The 12,623-nt window shown below is 32.5% G+C and overlaps 1 protein-coding gene across 3 annotated transcripts in view; it reads left to right on the forward strand.

Annotated features, from left to right (window-relative positions):
• The window catches only part of CNOT4 (CCR4-NOT transcription complex subunit 4), a 171,283-nt gene that overhangs the window by 136,378 nt on the left and 22,282 nt on the right, over window positions 1-12,623 (forward strand). For all 3 annotated transcript variants that reach the window (XM_074267842.1, XM_074267843.1, XM_074267840.1), the window contains exons 8-10: window positions 3,891-3,948; window positions 5,054-5,303; window positions 6,501-6,998. In XM_074267842.1, the coding sequence (XP_074123943.1) occupies window positions 3,891-3,948; window positions 5,054-5,303; window positions 6,501-6,998 (806 nt within the window). The remainder of the gene's footprint in view (window positions 1-3,890; window positions 3,949-5,053; window positions 5,304-6,500; window positions 6,999-12,623) is intronic.

Here is a 12,623-nt window from a genome sequence, read left to right on the forward strand (position 1 = left end):
ATAACTATTTCTTTAAAAAAAAATTTTTTTTTAGTGATAGCTTTTTATTTTTAAAATACATGAAAAGATAGTTTTCAACATTCACCCTTGTAAAACCTAGTGTTCTAGATTTTTCTCCCTACCTTTCCTCTTCCCTCTCTCCTAGACAGCAAGTAATCCAATATAGGTTAAACCTATGCAATTCTTCTAAACATGCTTTTACATTTTATCATGCTGCACAAGAAAAATCAGATCAAAAAAGGAAAAAAAAAAAATGAGAACAAGAAAAAAACCAAGCAAATAACAAAAAAGGTGAAAATACTATATTGTGATCCACACTCAGTTCTCATAGTCCTCTAGGTGTAGATGGCTCTCTTCATCACAAGACCACTGGAACTGGCCTGAAGCATCTCATTATTGAAAAGAGCCACATCCATAGGAATTGATCATCACATAATCTTGTTGCTGTATACAGTGATCTCGGTTCTGTTCACTTTACGTAGCATTTTGATAACTCTTTCAAAATAATTGATTTTCTTTGCAAACCCCATGAATTTTACTTCATATGTTATGAAATGTTATTCTGAAAAGAGGTCCATTGGTTCATTAGATAAGAGACCATGATACAAAATAATTCTGCACTTTACTCTCTTATTTGCGTTCATGTATGAAATTACTTTTATGCAGATGATTCTCAGTTCTTTTTATCTAGCTTTTACCTCACTAATTTCGTCATCATCAGTTGCTTTTTGGATATCTCAATCCAAAATACAACTCATTAACTTTTTTCTTCCAATTCCTCTCTTCTTTTCAACTTCCCTGTTACTCTCAAGACTACTACCATCTTCCCAGTTACCCAGGCTTATATCTATGTGCCATCTTGACTCCTCTCTGATACTCATTATACATATTCAGTATGCTTCTGCCGTTACATCTGTCATATATACACCTTCTCTGTAATCATATAGCTTTCACACTGGTATAAGCCCTTATGTCCTTGTTGATCTTTGATACTGGGTTGTAATAGACATCCCTTTGGGTTCCTTATCCCAAATCTCTCCCCACCTCTTCCATTTCCCACTGCCAGAGCAATCTTTGTAAGATACAGATTTTTTTTTTTTTTTTTTTGTAAGATACAGATTTGACCAGTAATCTTCAGGAGCTCCCTATTGCCTCAGAGGTTAGTTATAATTATTTGGCTTTTAACATCATTCACAACCTGACCTTTTCCTTCCTTCCATTCTTTTTAAATTCTACAATTCAGTGACATTGGCAATCCTCATACAAAATATACCAACTCTCAACCTTGCCTTTTCATTGACTTGTCCTCTTCCATCTCCAGGCTTCCTTGAAGACTCAGCTCAAAATCTCACCTTTTGCAAGACTTCCAGCTTTTCTTCTTTCATGTTTGCTGATTGTCTTTCCTCTGAGATTATTTCCCATTAATACTGTATATATATCTCATGTGGACCTAATTTGCTTTTTTGTTGTTTGCCTCATTAGAATATGGTCTCTCTGAGGGCACGGGTTGTTTTTACCTTTCTTTTGCATGTTATTTGTATACAGTAAATGCTTACTAATTATTGATTGACACAGACTAAAATGCTATCAAATTTTGTTTAAAACAAAGAGAATGAAGCTTAGTAATGACAGAACTTCAGATCAAGGAGACAAAAGCTTTTTGAGTCATTTCTAGCTTGTTAAATGGTAAGGGTTATATGATTTTATTCTGTTTTTGAATAAAATTCAAATGTTATTCTTGTTGATGGTTTTTACAGTTACAACATCTTTATGTCTTCTACATTTATGTCATGTCACTTCAGATATCTATATTCACTTCCAAATAAAACCCAAAATCTTATGCTTGGCATTCACAGACAGGTACCACTTAGTTAGTTGTCTGGCTCCTCTCATCTTCTCCCCACACTCTCTATGTTTCAGCCTAGTTCTGTGATTGTTCCTCACCTCCTCATGACCCCATCCCACCTAGCCACCCTTATTCAGGGAGCATTCTCATTCCTTTATGTTTAAGATCAGTCTTTATGCATGTAGTGTTTGATCTGCCTTTCTTAGACAATTGAATTCTTATCTGTATTTAAAATTCAACTCAAATGCCAGCTGATCTGTGAAACCTTTCTCATCCCAAGTTTAATAATAATTATTGCTTTCAGATTTCATGTAGCAATTGATTTTGTAAATTTCTAATGTATTTTTACATAATATTGTATCTTATAACTATTAGTTTTTAATTTCCCTGATATATTTTAGTCTTTTTGATGTCTTGTATAAATATTGTATTCTGCCACAGTGATCTGTACATAGTAATTGCTTAAAATTTTTGTTGTATGTGTTTCTGAAGTTCTACTTAGATTGTTAGGTAGGCCTTTTTTGAATGATTATAATTTGTTTGAATTAGATTGTAAATTGTTCATATCTTTTATAAGAAGTATGTTTGTATCAATCTCTGTATATTGTCTATGTTTAGTTGCTGTCTGTTCTGCTTATTGCAAATACTAAAACTATTGCTTTATTCTTACTTTGGTTACTTCTCTTTGCTGTTGTAAAGAAATTTTAATGTAGATAAATTTATCAACTTCACTAATATTTCTTTAGTTTGAACATTAGGTAAAAATGTATCTTCCATTTATAACTGAAATCATTTGTACCATTACTTTTGCTAATATTTATGGTTTGTTTTTAACTATATTTTCCAGCAGAAAATTATTATAATTAGTATAAGAATAATAATTATATTCAGACTTCAAATTTTTCCCAGTATTTATTAGATAATGAATCCTTTCCCTACTTTTTGTTTTTCATATGCTTATCAAATTCTTTCAAGATTTTTGTATATATTTGTTTTATTTTTGACTTCTGTTTCATTGGTCTAATTTTCTCTTTTTCTGTTTGTTTTCTTTGTCAAATGCTGACTGATTAGTTCTGCTGATAATGATTGATTTGTTTTAGTTTTAGGGGGTATATCTACTCTTACAAGAGTGTTTTTCTTGTATTTCTTACTTTCTCTGTCCATTCATATTACTTTAAATCTCTAATTTTGAAAACATTTTTTCTACATTATTCTGACCCATCCCTGAACTATGAAAGTCTTTTCAGTTCTTTATTTATATCTATAGATCAGTGGTCCTCAAACTTTTTAAATAAGGGGCCAATTCACTGTCCCTCAGACTGTTGGAGGGCTGGACTATAGTAAAAACAAAACCTCACACTCTGTCTCCGCCCCTGAGCCCATTTGCCATAACCCAGTGGGGCACATAAATGTCCTTAGCCTGCCGCATCTGGCCCGTGGGCTATAGTTTGAGAACTCTTGCTATAGATTCTGAATTTTTGTGTTTGAAATATTAAAGTCTTTAAAATATTCTTTTTTGCTTTTAAATTTACTAGGAGAAATTTTTAACTGATATAGTCCATTTTTATTAATTATCTTTAGTAACTGAGAAGTTGCTGCTTTGGGATACCATAGGGCAGCATGCTTTTATCTATATAAATAAAACTCAGCCTGGTAGACTTGGCTATAGCTAAACAAATTAGACTATCATCTGATTTAAGCAGTAAAGACTTTCCTTTTTTAATCACAGATTTTGAGAATTTAAAAGTACCCCAGTAGCCATCTAATATAACTTATACACCCCAAAATTTTTTGTTTTAATATAAGGTTTGTTGAATTGTCTGTTTTGAGCAATTTGAATTTTTTTTTTTATTAGATTGTAAGCTCTATCAGAGCCAGCACCTTATTTTATTCCCTTTTTGAGTTCCTCAGACCCTAGCACAATGCCTTGAACATAATAGGTGTTGAGTAAGTATTTGGTTGTCGTTACATAATAGGTTGTTTCTCTGTGCATTTTGTTGGGGGCATGAGTTTACTTGAATTTTTTGCTTTGTGTTCCCTACAGCCCCATTGACAAACCTTCAGATTCCCTCAGTATAGGGAATGGTGAAAATTCCCAACAGGTAAGATTTTGGTTGAGCAATATCTCCTTTTTCTGACAGCACTGAAGAATGAGGTATATGTTACATAAATCAGTTTTCCATATAATTGAATCTTTTCACTTATATCCCTAAATGTTTAATTAATTATTTTTGATGAAATTTGTTTAAACACAATAGAAATTATTTAAAACAGAATACAGCAAACATAATTAAAGCTCTTCTTGTTGAATCAGTGCCTTTTAAAAAAAACTTTATATTATTATATTATCTGTTATAATATTTTGATATTGTCATCTCCTTAGGGACTATTGAGGTATATAAGTGTCTTGTTTTAAATGGTCTCCAATTATTTGTTTTATTGTCTTTTTTTTTCCCCTTTTCTGTTAATTCATGAGCCTCTAAAAAAAATCTCTACTTAGCTCCTTCATAGTAGCTATAAGTTGGGAGAGAAAAAACAAAAGTCATCTTGTTAGAATTGTATCCAATTTTAAATTTGATTTAGTTCTTGAGGGTTTCCTCTGTAAAGTTCATGAGTATGGGTTTTGGGTTTTTTTTGTTTTGTTTTGTTTTGTTTTTTTGACTCTTTAGAAACTTTTTGAATATTTTTTGCTGCTGTTTTTGGCTAGTGTTGTAGTTATGTTTTTAAGTGACCTCTCTGTTTGAGGCATTCTATTTTTCTGTCTGCTTTCTTCCTAATATTTTGTGTTAGGTTAAGGTATCACTTACAAATGTTAACTCAAATGATTGGCAGTGGCTATATGTTCCCATGAAATGGAATTAACAAAGACAGCTTGGTGATTCAATGGGTAGGTCAATAAACCTGGAATCAGGAAGACCTAAGTTCAAGCCTAGCCCCAGTCACTTCTTAGCTGTGTGATCATATACTAGCCACTTAAGCTGTTTGTCTCAGTTTCTTCATCCTTAAATCAAGAATAACAGCATTTACCAACCCAAGGTTGTTGTAAGATTCAAATAATATGATATTTGTAAAGTGTGGCACATAGTAAGTGCTGTATAAATTCTATTACCTCCATTTCCCCCAACCCCTCATTTATTCTTATATATATTATATGTGAGTTAAAAGATTCACTTTTCTTCATTACTTTTTTTTCCCCCTTCTATTTAGATATCTAACAGTGATACACCGTCACCACCTCCTGGTTTATCAAAACCTAATCCAGTCATCCCCATCAGTTCATCTAATCACAGTGCAAGGTCCCCTTTTGAAGGAGCAGTAACAGAGTCACAGTCACTATTCTCGGACAACTTCCGGCACCCCAACCCTATCCCTAGTGGGCTACCCCCATTCCCCAGTTCCCCACAGACTTCCAATGACTGGCCAACAGCACCAGAACCACAGAGCCTCTTCACATCAGGTATGAATGCTTGAGTCTTTCAACATGGTAGCCTCATGAAACCCGTAAATACATAGATTTGATCCCCCTTTTTTAAACTAGAAATTTTAAAGTTTTTAAACTTTTAAAGTATCACCAAGTACTAATGTACCTATGTTAAACTTAAAATTCAATTTTTATAGTATTAATTTAGCTTTTTTTTTTTTTTTTTTTTTTTTTTTTTTTTTTTTTTCCAGTAGCACAGAGGTATATGGTTTAGGACTAGACATTAAATATGGTATTCTCCAGTTATACAATTTTTATGTTCACTTAAGATCTTTTCTCTTAGAAAAGATCACATTAAATAAAATGTCAATAGCATTCATGAAAATCCATAGGGCATTCCATTTAAATAAAAATAGAGAAAATAAACTGATATCAGAATTATTAAATTATGTACCGATAGTACTTGCAGGATATATATATATATATATATATATACATATATATATATATATATATATACACACACACACACACTATAGATCAAAATGATTTTCACCCTGTTGTTTTCACCAACTATTAATTTCATTTATCTTCTCTTTCTGAATTGAGAGGGAGAGAGGGGAACAAGAGAAGAGAAATACTGATTCTTCACTATGAATTCATTTCAGTAGTTCATTCTAAGTTTTGATTATAAAGAGCAGTGATTAATAATTGAATATTTTTTCTTTACTCAGTTCTACAATAAAATTAATCCTTTTGTGAGAACTGACTTTCATTATTTCATTATTGAATTAAACATTAAAAACATAAGGTATCTACATGTGAATAAAGCTCTCATAAAAGCATATAATATCAGAATATTTACCTTTTAGATATCTCTTGCTACATTATATTTGGGCAGCTATATATATGTACAGTGGATAAAATGTTGGGCCTGGAGTCAGGAACACTGAGTTCAAAACTGGCTTCTGTTTCTGTGACTCTGGGCAAGTCATTTACTACTGTTTGCCTCAGTTTTCCTCATCTGTAAAATGAGCTAGAGAAGGAAATGGCAAACCATTCCAGTCTCTTAGCCAAGAGAATCCCAGGTGGGGTCACAAAGAGCTAGACACAACCGAACAACAGAAATATATTTGACAAAATTCTCATTCTACATATATACTGCTTCAGAGGAAATTAAAGTGTGGATTTATGTACATTACATTATTAACTATAATTTTTCCCTCCTCACAGAAACAATCCCAGTGTCATCCTCTACAGACTGGCAAGCAGCATTTGGCTTTGGTTCCTCTAAACAGCAAGAGGATGACTTGGGGTTTGACCCCTTTGACATCACTCGCAAAGCCTTAGCAGATCTGATTGAGAAGGAACTGTCAGTCCAAGATCAACCTTCCCTTTCGCCCACATCTCTTCAGAACCCTTCCTCACACACTACAACCGCCAAAGGGCCAGGCCCTGGATTTCTGCATCCTGCCGCACCCACAAATGCCAACTCTCTCAGTAGCACCTTTTCAGTCTTGCCACAGAGGTTCCCTCAGTTTCAGCAACACCGGGCGGTTTATAATTCATTCAGTTTTCCAGGCCAGGCAGCCCGCTATCCTTGGATGGCCTTTCCACGAAATAGCATCATGCACTTGAACCACACAGCAAATCCCACCTCAAATAGTAATTTCTTGGACTTGAATCTCCCGCCACAGCACAGCACAGGTCTGGGAGGGATCCCTATAGCAGGTAGGTTCATTTGAAGCCTCCATGAATTTGCAAATGACTGACTCATGCCTTCAGGTTTCTTGGGTGAGGAGGGAGAGAATAATCAATTATTAGAACTAGATTTCCTGAAAATTTCTGTGGAAATGTTGGTTATTTTAAAAACTTTTTATAATAACCTGAAAAAGGTTTAATTGGATGCTTTGCCTTGTAACATGGAGCTTTATAAGGATGGTGGAGTATTAAAATTTTAATTATTATTTTGAACAATTCTTTTGCATAGTCGATACCTTTTAATTTTTTTGTACAGCCATCTTACTGCATTTGGGTTATTTATATATATATGTACATATGTATATGTATATGTGTACATATGTGTGTGTATATATATATATATACACACACTTTACATATGTATATACTAGTTTACATATATATGTAAAAAAGGAAAAAGGAAAAAATATTCTGGAATTATGGTACTATAGAGTTGAGCATCAAAGTACAGGTGCTGATTTTACTTTCTTTAAAACTTGTGCTAAAATGTTTAATGATGGTAATTAGTGAGAGCATGAGGGATAGAGCAATTTGTCAACAACTTTGGGTAGATTTTTCACTTTAATATATTCAAACATATTTCAGAGATCTTACTGCATATTAATAAACTGTTTCATGTTTTGTGAACTTCTCAGGATTAATGTTCCACAGATACTTTATATATGTATAAAATTGATCTAGTCAAGATGTTTGAATGTTTAGTGTTCCAAGATTTTCTCTATTTATAGAAAAATATTTTATACTTCTTAGTTTGATATCTCACCGGACTCAATTATAAGTTATGGAAAATCACTTGGAACATTTTAAACTCCCTGTCTTTGAGTTTTAAAGTATTCATTTTGTTTTTAATAGTGTTCTTTAGTTGAATTCTAGAGTTGCTTTCACCTGGGAACTTTCCTCTCTTGGATTTTTCAGATGATATATTACTTTTCCACATGATTTCTCCCAGGATCTTTAAGATTTTTTCACATTGTAATGACAGCAAGTGTGCTATTTATCTGTGAAAATGAATGCACTGTTGCTGACATGCTATCACTAGGATACATACATCAATTTATTTTTTTTTTTTAAGAAGTAATGGATTTACTATGATCATTTCAAGTGTTCTTGCATAGTTTTCCTAATAACCAGTAAAAGATACTTACAGGACTATTAACTAACTGGGAATGAAAGATACAATTGTATCTATGTTAAAGTTAATTGCTTTGAGGGGGATTGTACCCAGTAGTGCCATTTGTGTAGTAGACGTTTCTCTTTTAATATGATTATAGCAGTAGTTGGTCCCACGTAATTTTTAATTTTAAATATTATATTTCCACATGTGATATGTAAAAGAAAAACTAAAAATTAACAGGTGTTTATTGAACTCATACTCTATAAGCTGTCATTCTGCTGAGATTTGTCAAGAATACAACATATCATGGTGCAATGGTTTTGGAGTCAGAAACTCATAATGTTTAGTAGCTAGACAAGACTTCAATGAGAGCTTGATCTTGAAAGATAAGATTTATATGGTAAGCAAATATGAAAAGAAAAGATTACATTTCTGAGGAATGAAATGAATAGAATGACAATAATATATAAGACATACTAAAGAGATAGTGAGTAGATATGTCTCCTTCTCATTACTTCATACATATATATATCTTCTTTTCTAGACTGTCTAAGTAGAATAGGACAACATTATGGAAATCCTTGAAAGGCAGGCAGAGGAGTTTGGACTAAATGTAATAAATGAACTCAGTAGAGTTATAATAATCAGCCTTTCTATTTTGTGTTTTTGCTTTTGCTTGCTAACTGCTTTTTCTCTACTAGTTTACATTAGCATCTGCCACAAAAGAATAGAATTATTGGTTAATATGAGTTCCATAGTTGTAACTATTAAGTGATTTGGAATCTTCATTTATAGTACAAAGCATTTTGGGCCCTCCTAGCTAACTTAGGTTATTTTGTGATAACAAATAAGTGAAGAGAGGGAATTTCATGAACTCAAGGCTAATACAATAGTTCCTATGGTTTCTCAGACTGATCTCAGTCATTGGCAGTTTTTTTGCCCATCTCCAAGAGAGGCATGATGTTTTTGTACTTTTCAAGTTTTTTCAACTGTTTGAGCATATTTACTTGGTATGTAATGTATGTTTCATGCTACGTCATGGATAGTTCTTGTTTTTCTCATTAAAAGCTATATTTATTAAGATTTTAGCATCTAAAATAAATTTTATGATACTTAAGTATTTGAGATTTGTTTCTGGATTGTCTGGCCAGAAAGTTATCATGATCTTGGAATTGTGTATTTTGATTTATCCTAACATTATTGTATGTTTATCCTATCAGGTCTCTGTCTAGATTTCTATTTGGGGTGGTAGTCCCCTTACCAAGGAGAAGCTATAAAAAGGGAAAAACAAATGCTTTCGTGTGTTTTCTTCAAATAGGAAAAAAAAATGATTTATGTCCTACTTTCTGTTTATAAAATGGGAAGGTTGAATAGGTTATTTTGAAGAGCCCTTCTGATTCTATAATATAGGATTTATTGTTCTATGTTGAGTTACTTTATTAGTTTCTTGGTGTTTCTTCTTATTTTCACTTGAACTATATTAGAAACAATATTATTGACTCATAGAAATTGCATTTGAATTGGATTGCAAAATCTTTGAAAGTAGAAACAATTTCAAGAATTTATCTTTAGAATTTTCTATAGGCATCAGCAGGAGTACCTTGTATAGAACTATATATTCAAGTACATGAATTAGTAGAAATTCATAAGAAGTAGCAAAAGATGTTTCAATAAACATTACTATTATTAGATTCTACTTAGGATGATGTACATTTTATAATTGTCATCCTGCACAATTTGCTGGAATATTGTATTGAATGTATATTCTGTGGAGTTGTATAGGATATAACTTGGCTTTTGTTTCTCCAAGAATATTCCGCTGATATTGTCAATGATGTTTATCATTTGTTAAATTTTAAAATGCTAAATTAGAAATAAAGCATAAGTGAGAGGTTTAATACTATGGAGAGAGCAGTTTCTAGATGGAGGTTTTATGCAAACAAGGTTTTTCTAATGCCATCTGAAAGTATTTTGAAATATTTGTTTTGTTTTCTTTCCTTAATTAAAGTGGTGAAGATCTCAGTCATTCAGTCAACATTTATTAATCACTTATTGTGTGCAGGCATTGTGTGAGCACTAGGCAAAAAATAAGTCTGCTGTCAAGGAGTTCACAGTCTAAGGGGAGAGACATCATGCAAACAATTATGTATAAGCAAACTATATGTACAGGATAAAATGGAAATGATCAGGGTATCAGAATTAAGGGATATCAGAAGATTCCCTTTAGAAGGGGAGATTTTAGCTGGGACTTGAAGAAAACCAGGGAGTAAAGATAAGAAAGGAAACCAATTCTGATATGGGATACAGCAGGGAAAATGCCAGGAGCTGAAGATGGTGAAATTGACAGACCTTGGCAACAGATTGGATATGGGCAGGAGTCAAGAATGACACTGAGTTACTGGGAGGATGGTGGAATTTAGGAAGAGGGGAGGATTTAGAGGGAAAGGGAGGAAGAAAAGGGAATAAGTACATGTTATGTGGAGTAAACACCTACTATGTGTCAGCACTGGCCATAAGTATTTTTTGAATATAAACTCATTCAATCCTCAAAAACAACAACAACAAAAAAACAACAACCCTATGAAGTAGGTTCTATTATTATCCTCATTTTATAATTGAAAAACTGAGGCAGATGAAGGTTAAATAACTTTTCCAGTAGTATACAGCAGTAAGTGTGTAAGGCTGAATTTGAACTCTTAAGTCTTTCTGAGTTCAGACTCAGTTTGCTATCCACTGCACTTCCCAGCTGTCCTAGCATAATAGTTCCAATAGTTTTGGACATATTGAGTTTAAGATGTTTGAAGGCCTTTCAGTTCAAGGTATTCAATAGGCAATGATAGTTGTAAGACAAGCTTATAGCAGAGACATTAGGGCTAAATAAGTAGAAAGATGTAAGAATCATCAGTATAAAAGTGATAATTGAATCCATGAAGTTGATGAAATCATTAGGTGGAATAAAAGAAGAAAAAAAGTCAAGAAGCCCAAGGCAGAGCGCTGTGGTGCACCCTGGTTAGGGGGGATGGCCTAAGTGAAGATCCAGTGAAGAATGCTGAGAAGATGTAGATAGATGAATAGTGTCATGAAAACCTAGGAGGAGAAGGTATTGCCAGTAGAGAGGTCAAAAAAAAAAAAGTGATAATTTTGAAAAAAACATGAGATTTAGTAGTCAGGAGATTGTTAGTTACTTTGGAGAGAGCAGTGGAATGGTGATATCAGAAAGCAGCCACAGAGAGTTAAGAAAGTGAAACAGAAGCAATTCTTTGGCAGTATTTTTCTTAGGTTATGTATGGAGGAGCTTTTTAAATTTTAGTTGGGATCTTTTGTTTCTTAGGAAATGCTAGACAGATTTTATTAAATGAGAGAAGGAAGCTAACAGATTTAACATACCTGCAATTTTAAAAACAAAAGTGTTACTTATTCTTAGAACATTGTGTTACTTTTCACAATACAAATGCATTCAATTTTTAAAATGGATTTTGCTTTCCTTTATATCTGAAGAAGAGATTGAACCAAATTCTGTAGGGCATGTGCTTAAGTTTTTGCATAGATTTTCATTTTTATTTCCATATATTTTTGTATTTCTTGTGCAAACAGGACCATGTATTTGTGAAATACCTGAAGGAAATTTAGTGATACAACTTATTGTATCTGTGGTCAAGGCTTGGCTCTGCTCCCTTATCATGTGCGATTCATTTTGCCTTCCTTGGATCTTGGCTTTCTCATCTGTAAACTGAAGAGTTCAGCCTAAAAGTCTTCAGAGATCCCTTCTGGCTTTGAATCCATGATCCTATGTATTTAGGCTCCTAGCACAGAGCTTACCTAAACAGATAATCAAATCTTTCCCCTTGGCCTAATTTGGGTTTTGTTTATTCCAGTCCAAATTTCACATAGCCCAATTGAGCTTCCTATTTCTAGCTCATAGTTTGCACATCAGAAACCAAGTTACGTGTTGTTCTAAGAATTGAAATAATATATTTTTTTACTATGTTATGTCATCTACAGTATACTCTTATTGTATATTTGTATGTTTATGATGAATAAAATCTACAAAAGTTTATTTTAAATTTTCTAAATAATAGGAAGTTTGATCTTTATTTCACCAATGAATTTTTTTGAAGTTCGCTTGGAAGGACAATTCTCTTAGAATCTTGTTCAATGAATTATGGAGATATTATTTGATAATTTATTATGATATAAATTCATTTCTGAAGTAATGGACAATTAAAAAACAATATTTATTGTAATTAAGAGAACTGAGCATGTGTTAATATATATTCACACATGGATATATATATATATATATATATATATAAACTAGAAGAAATTATCTAAATTTCAGTCAAGTTGAATCTTTTCCTTCATAGCTTTTACTCTTTTATTAGTGTTTTTAAAGGTTTAAAAAAAATTTTTTTTTGCACTAATTCTCATAAATCATTCAAAAATATTTGTAATGTATCAGGATCCTTTTCTCTATTGAAATT

This window comes from Sminthopsis crassicaudata, chromosome 5 (assembly GCF_048593235.1).
Source record: "Sminthopsis crassicaudata isolate SCR6 chromosome 5, ASM4859323v1, whole genome shotgun sequence".
Lineage (NCBI taxonomy): Eukaryota > Metazoa > Chordata > Mammalia > Dasyuromorphia > Dasyuridae > Sminthopsis > Sminthopsis crassicaudata.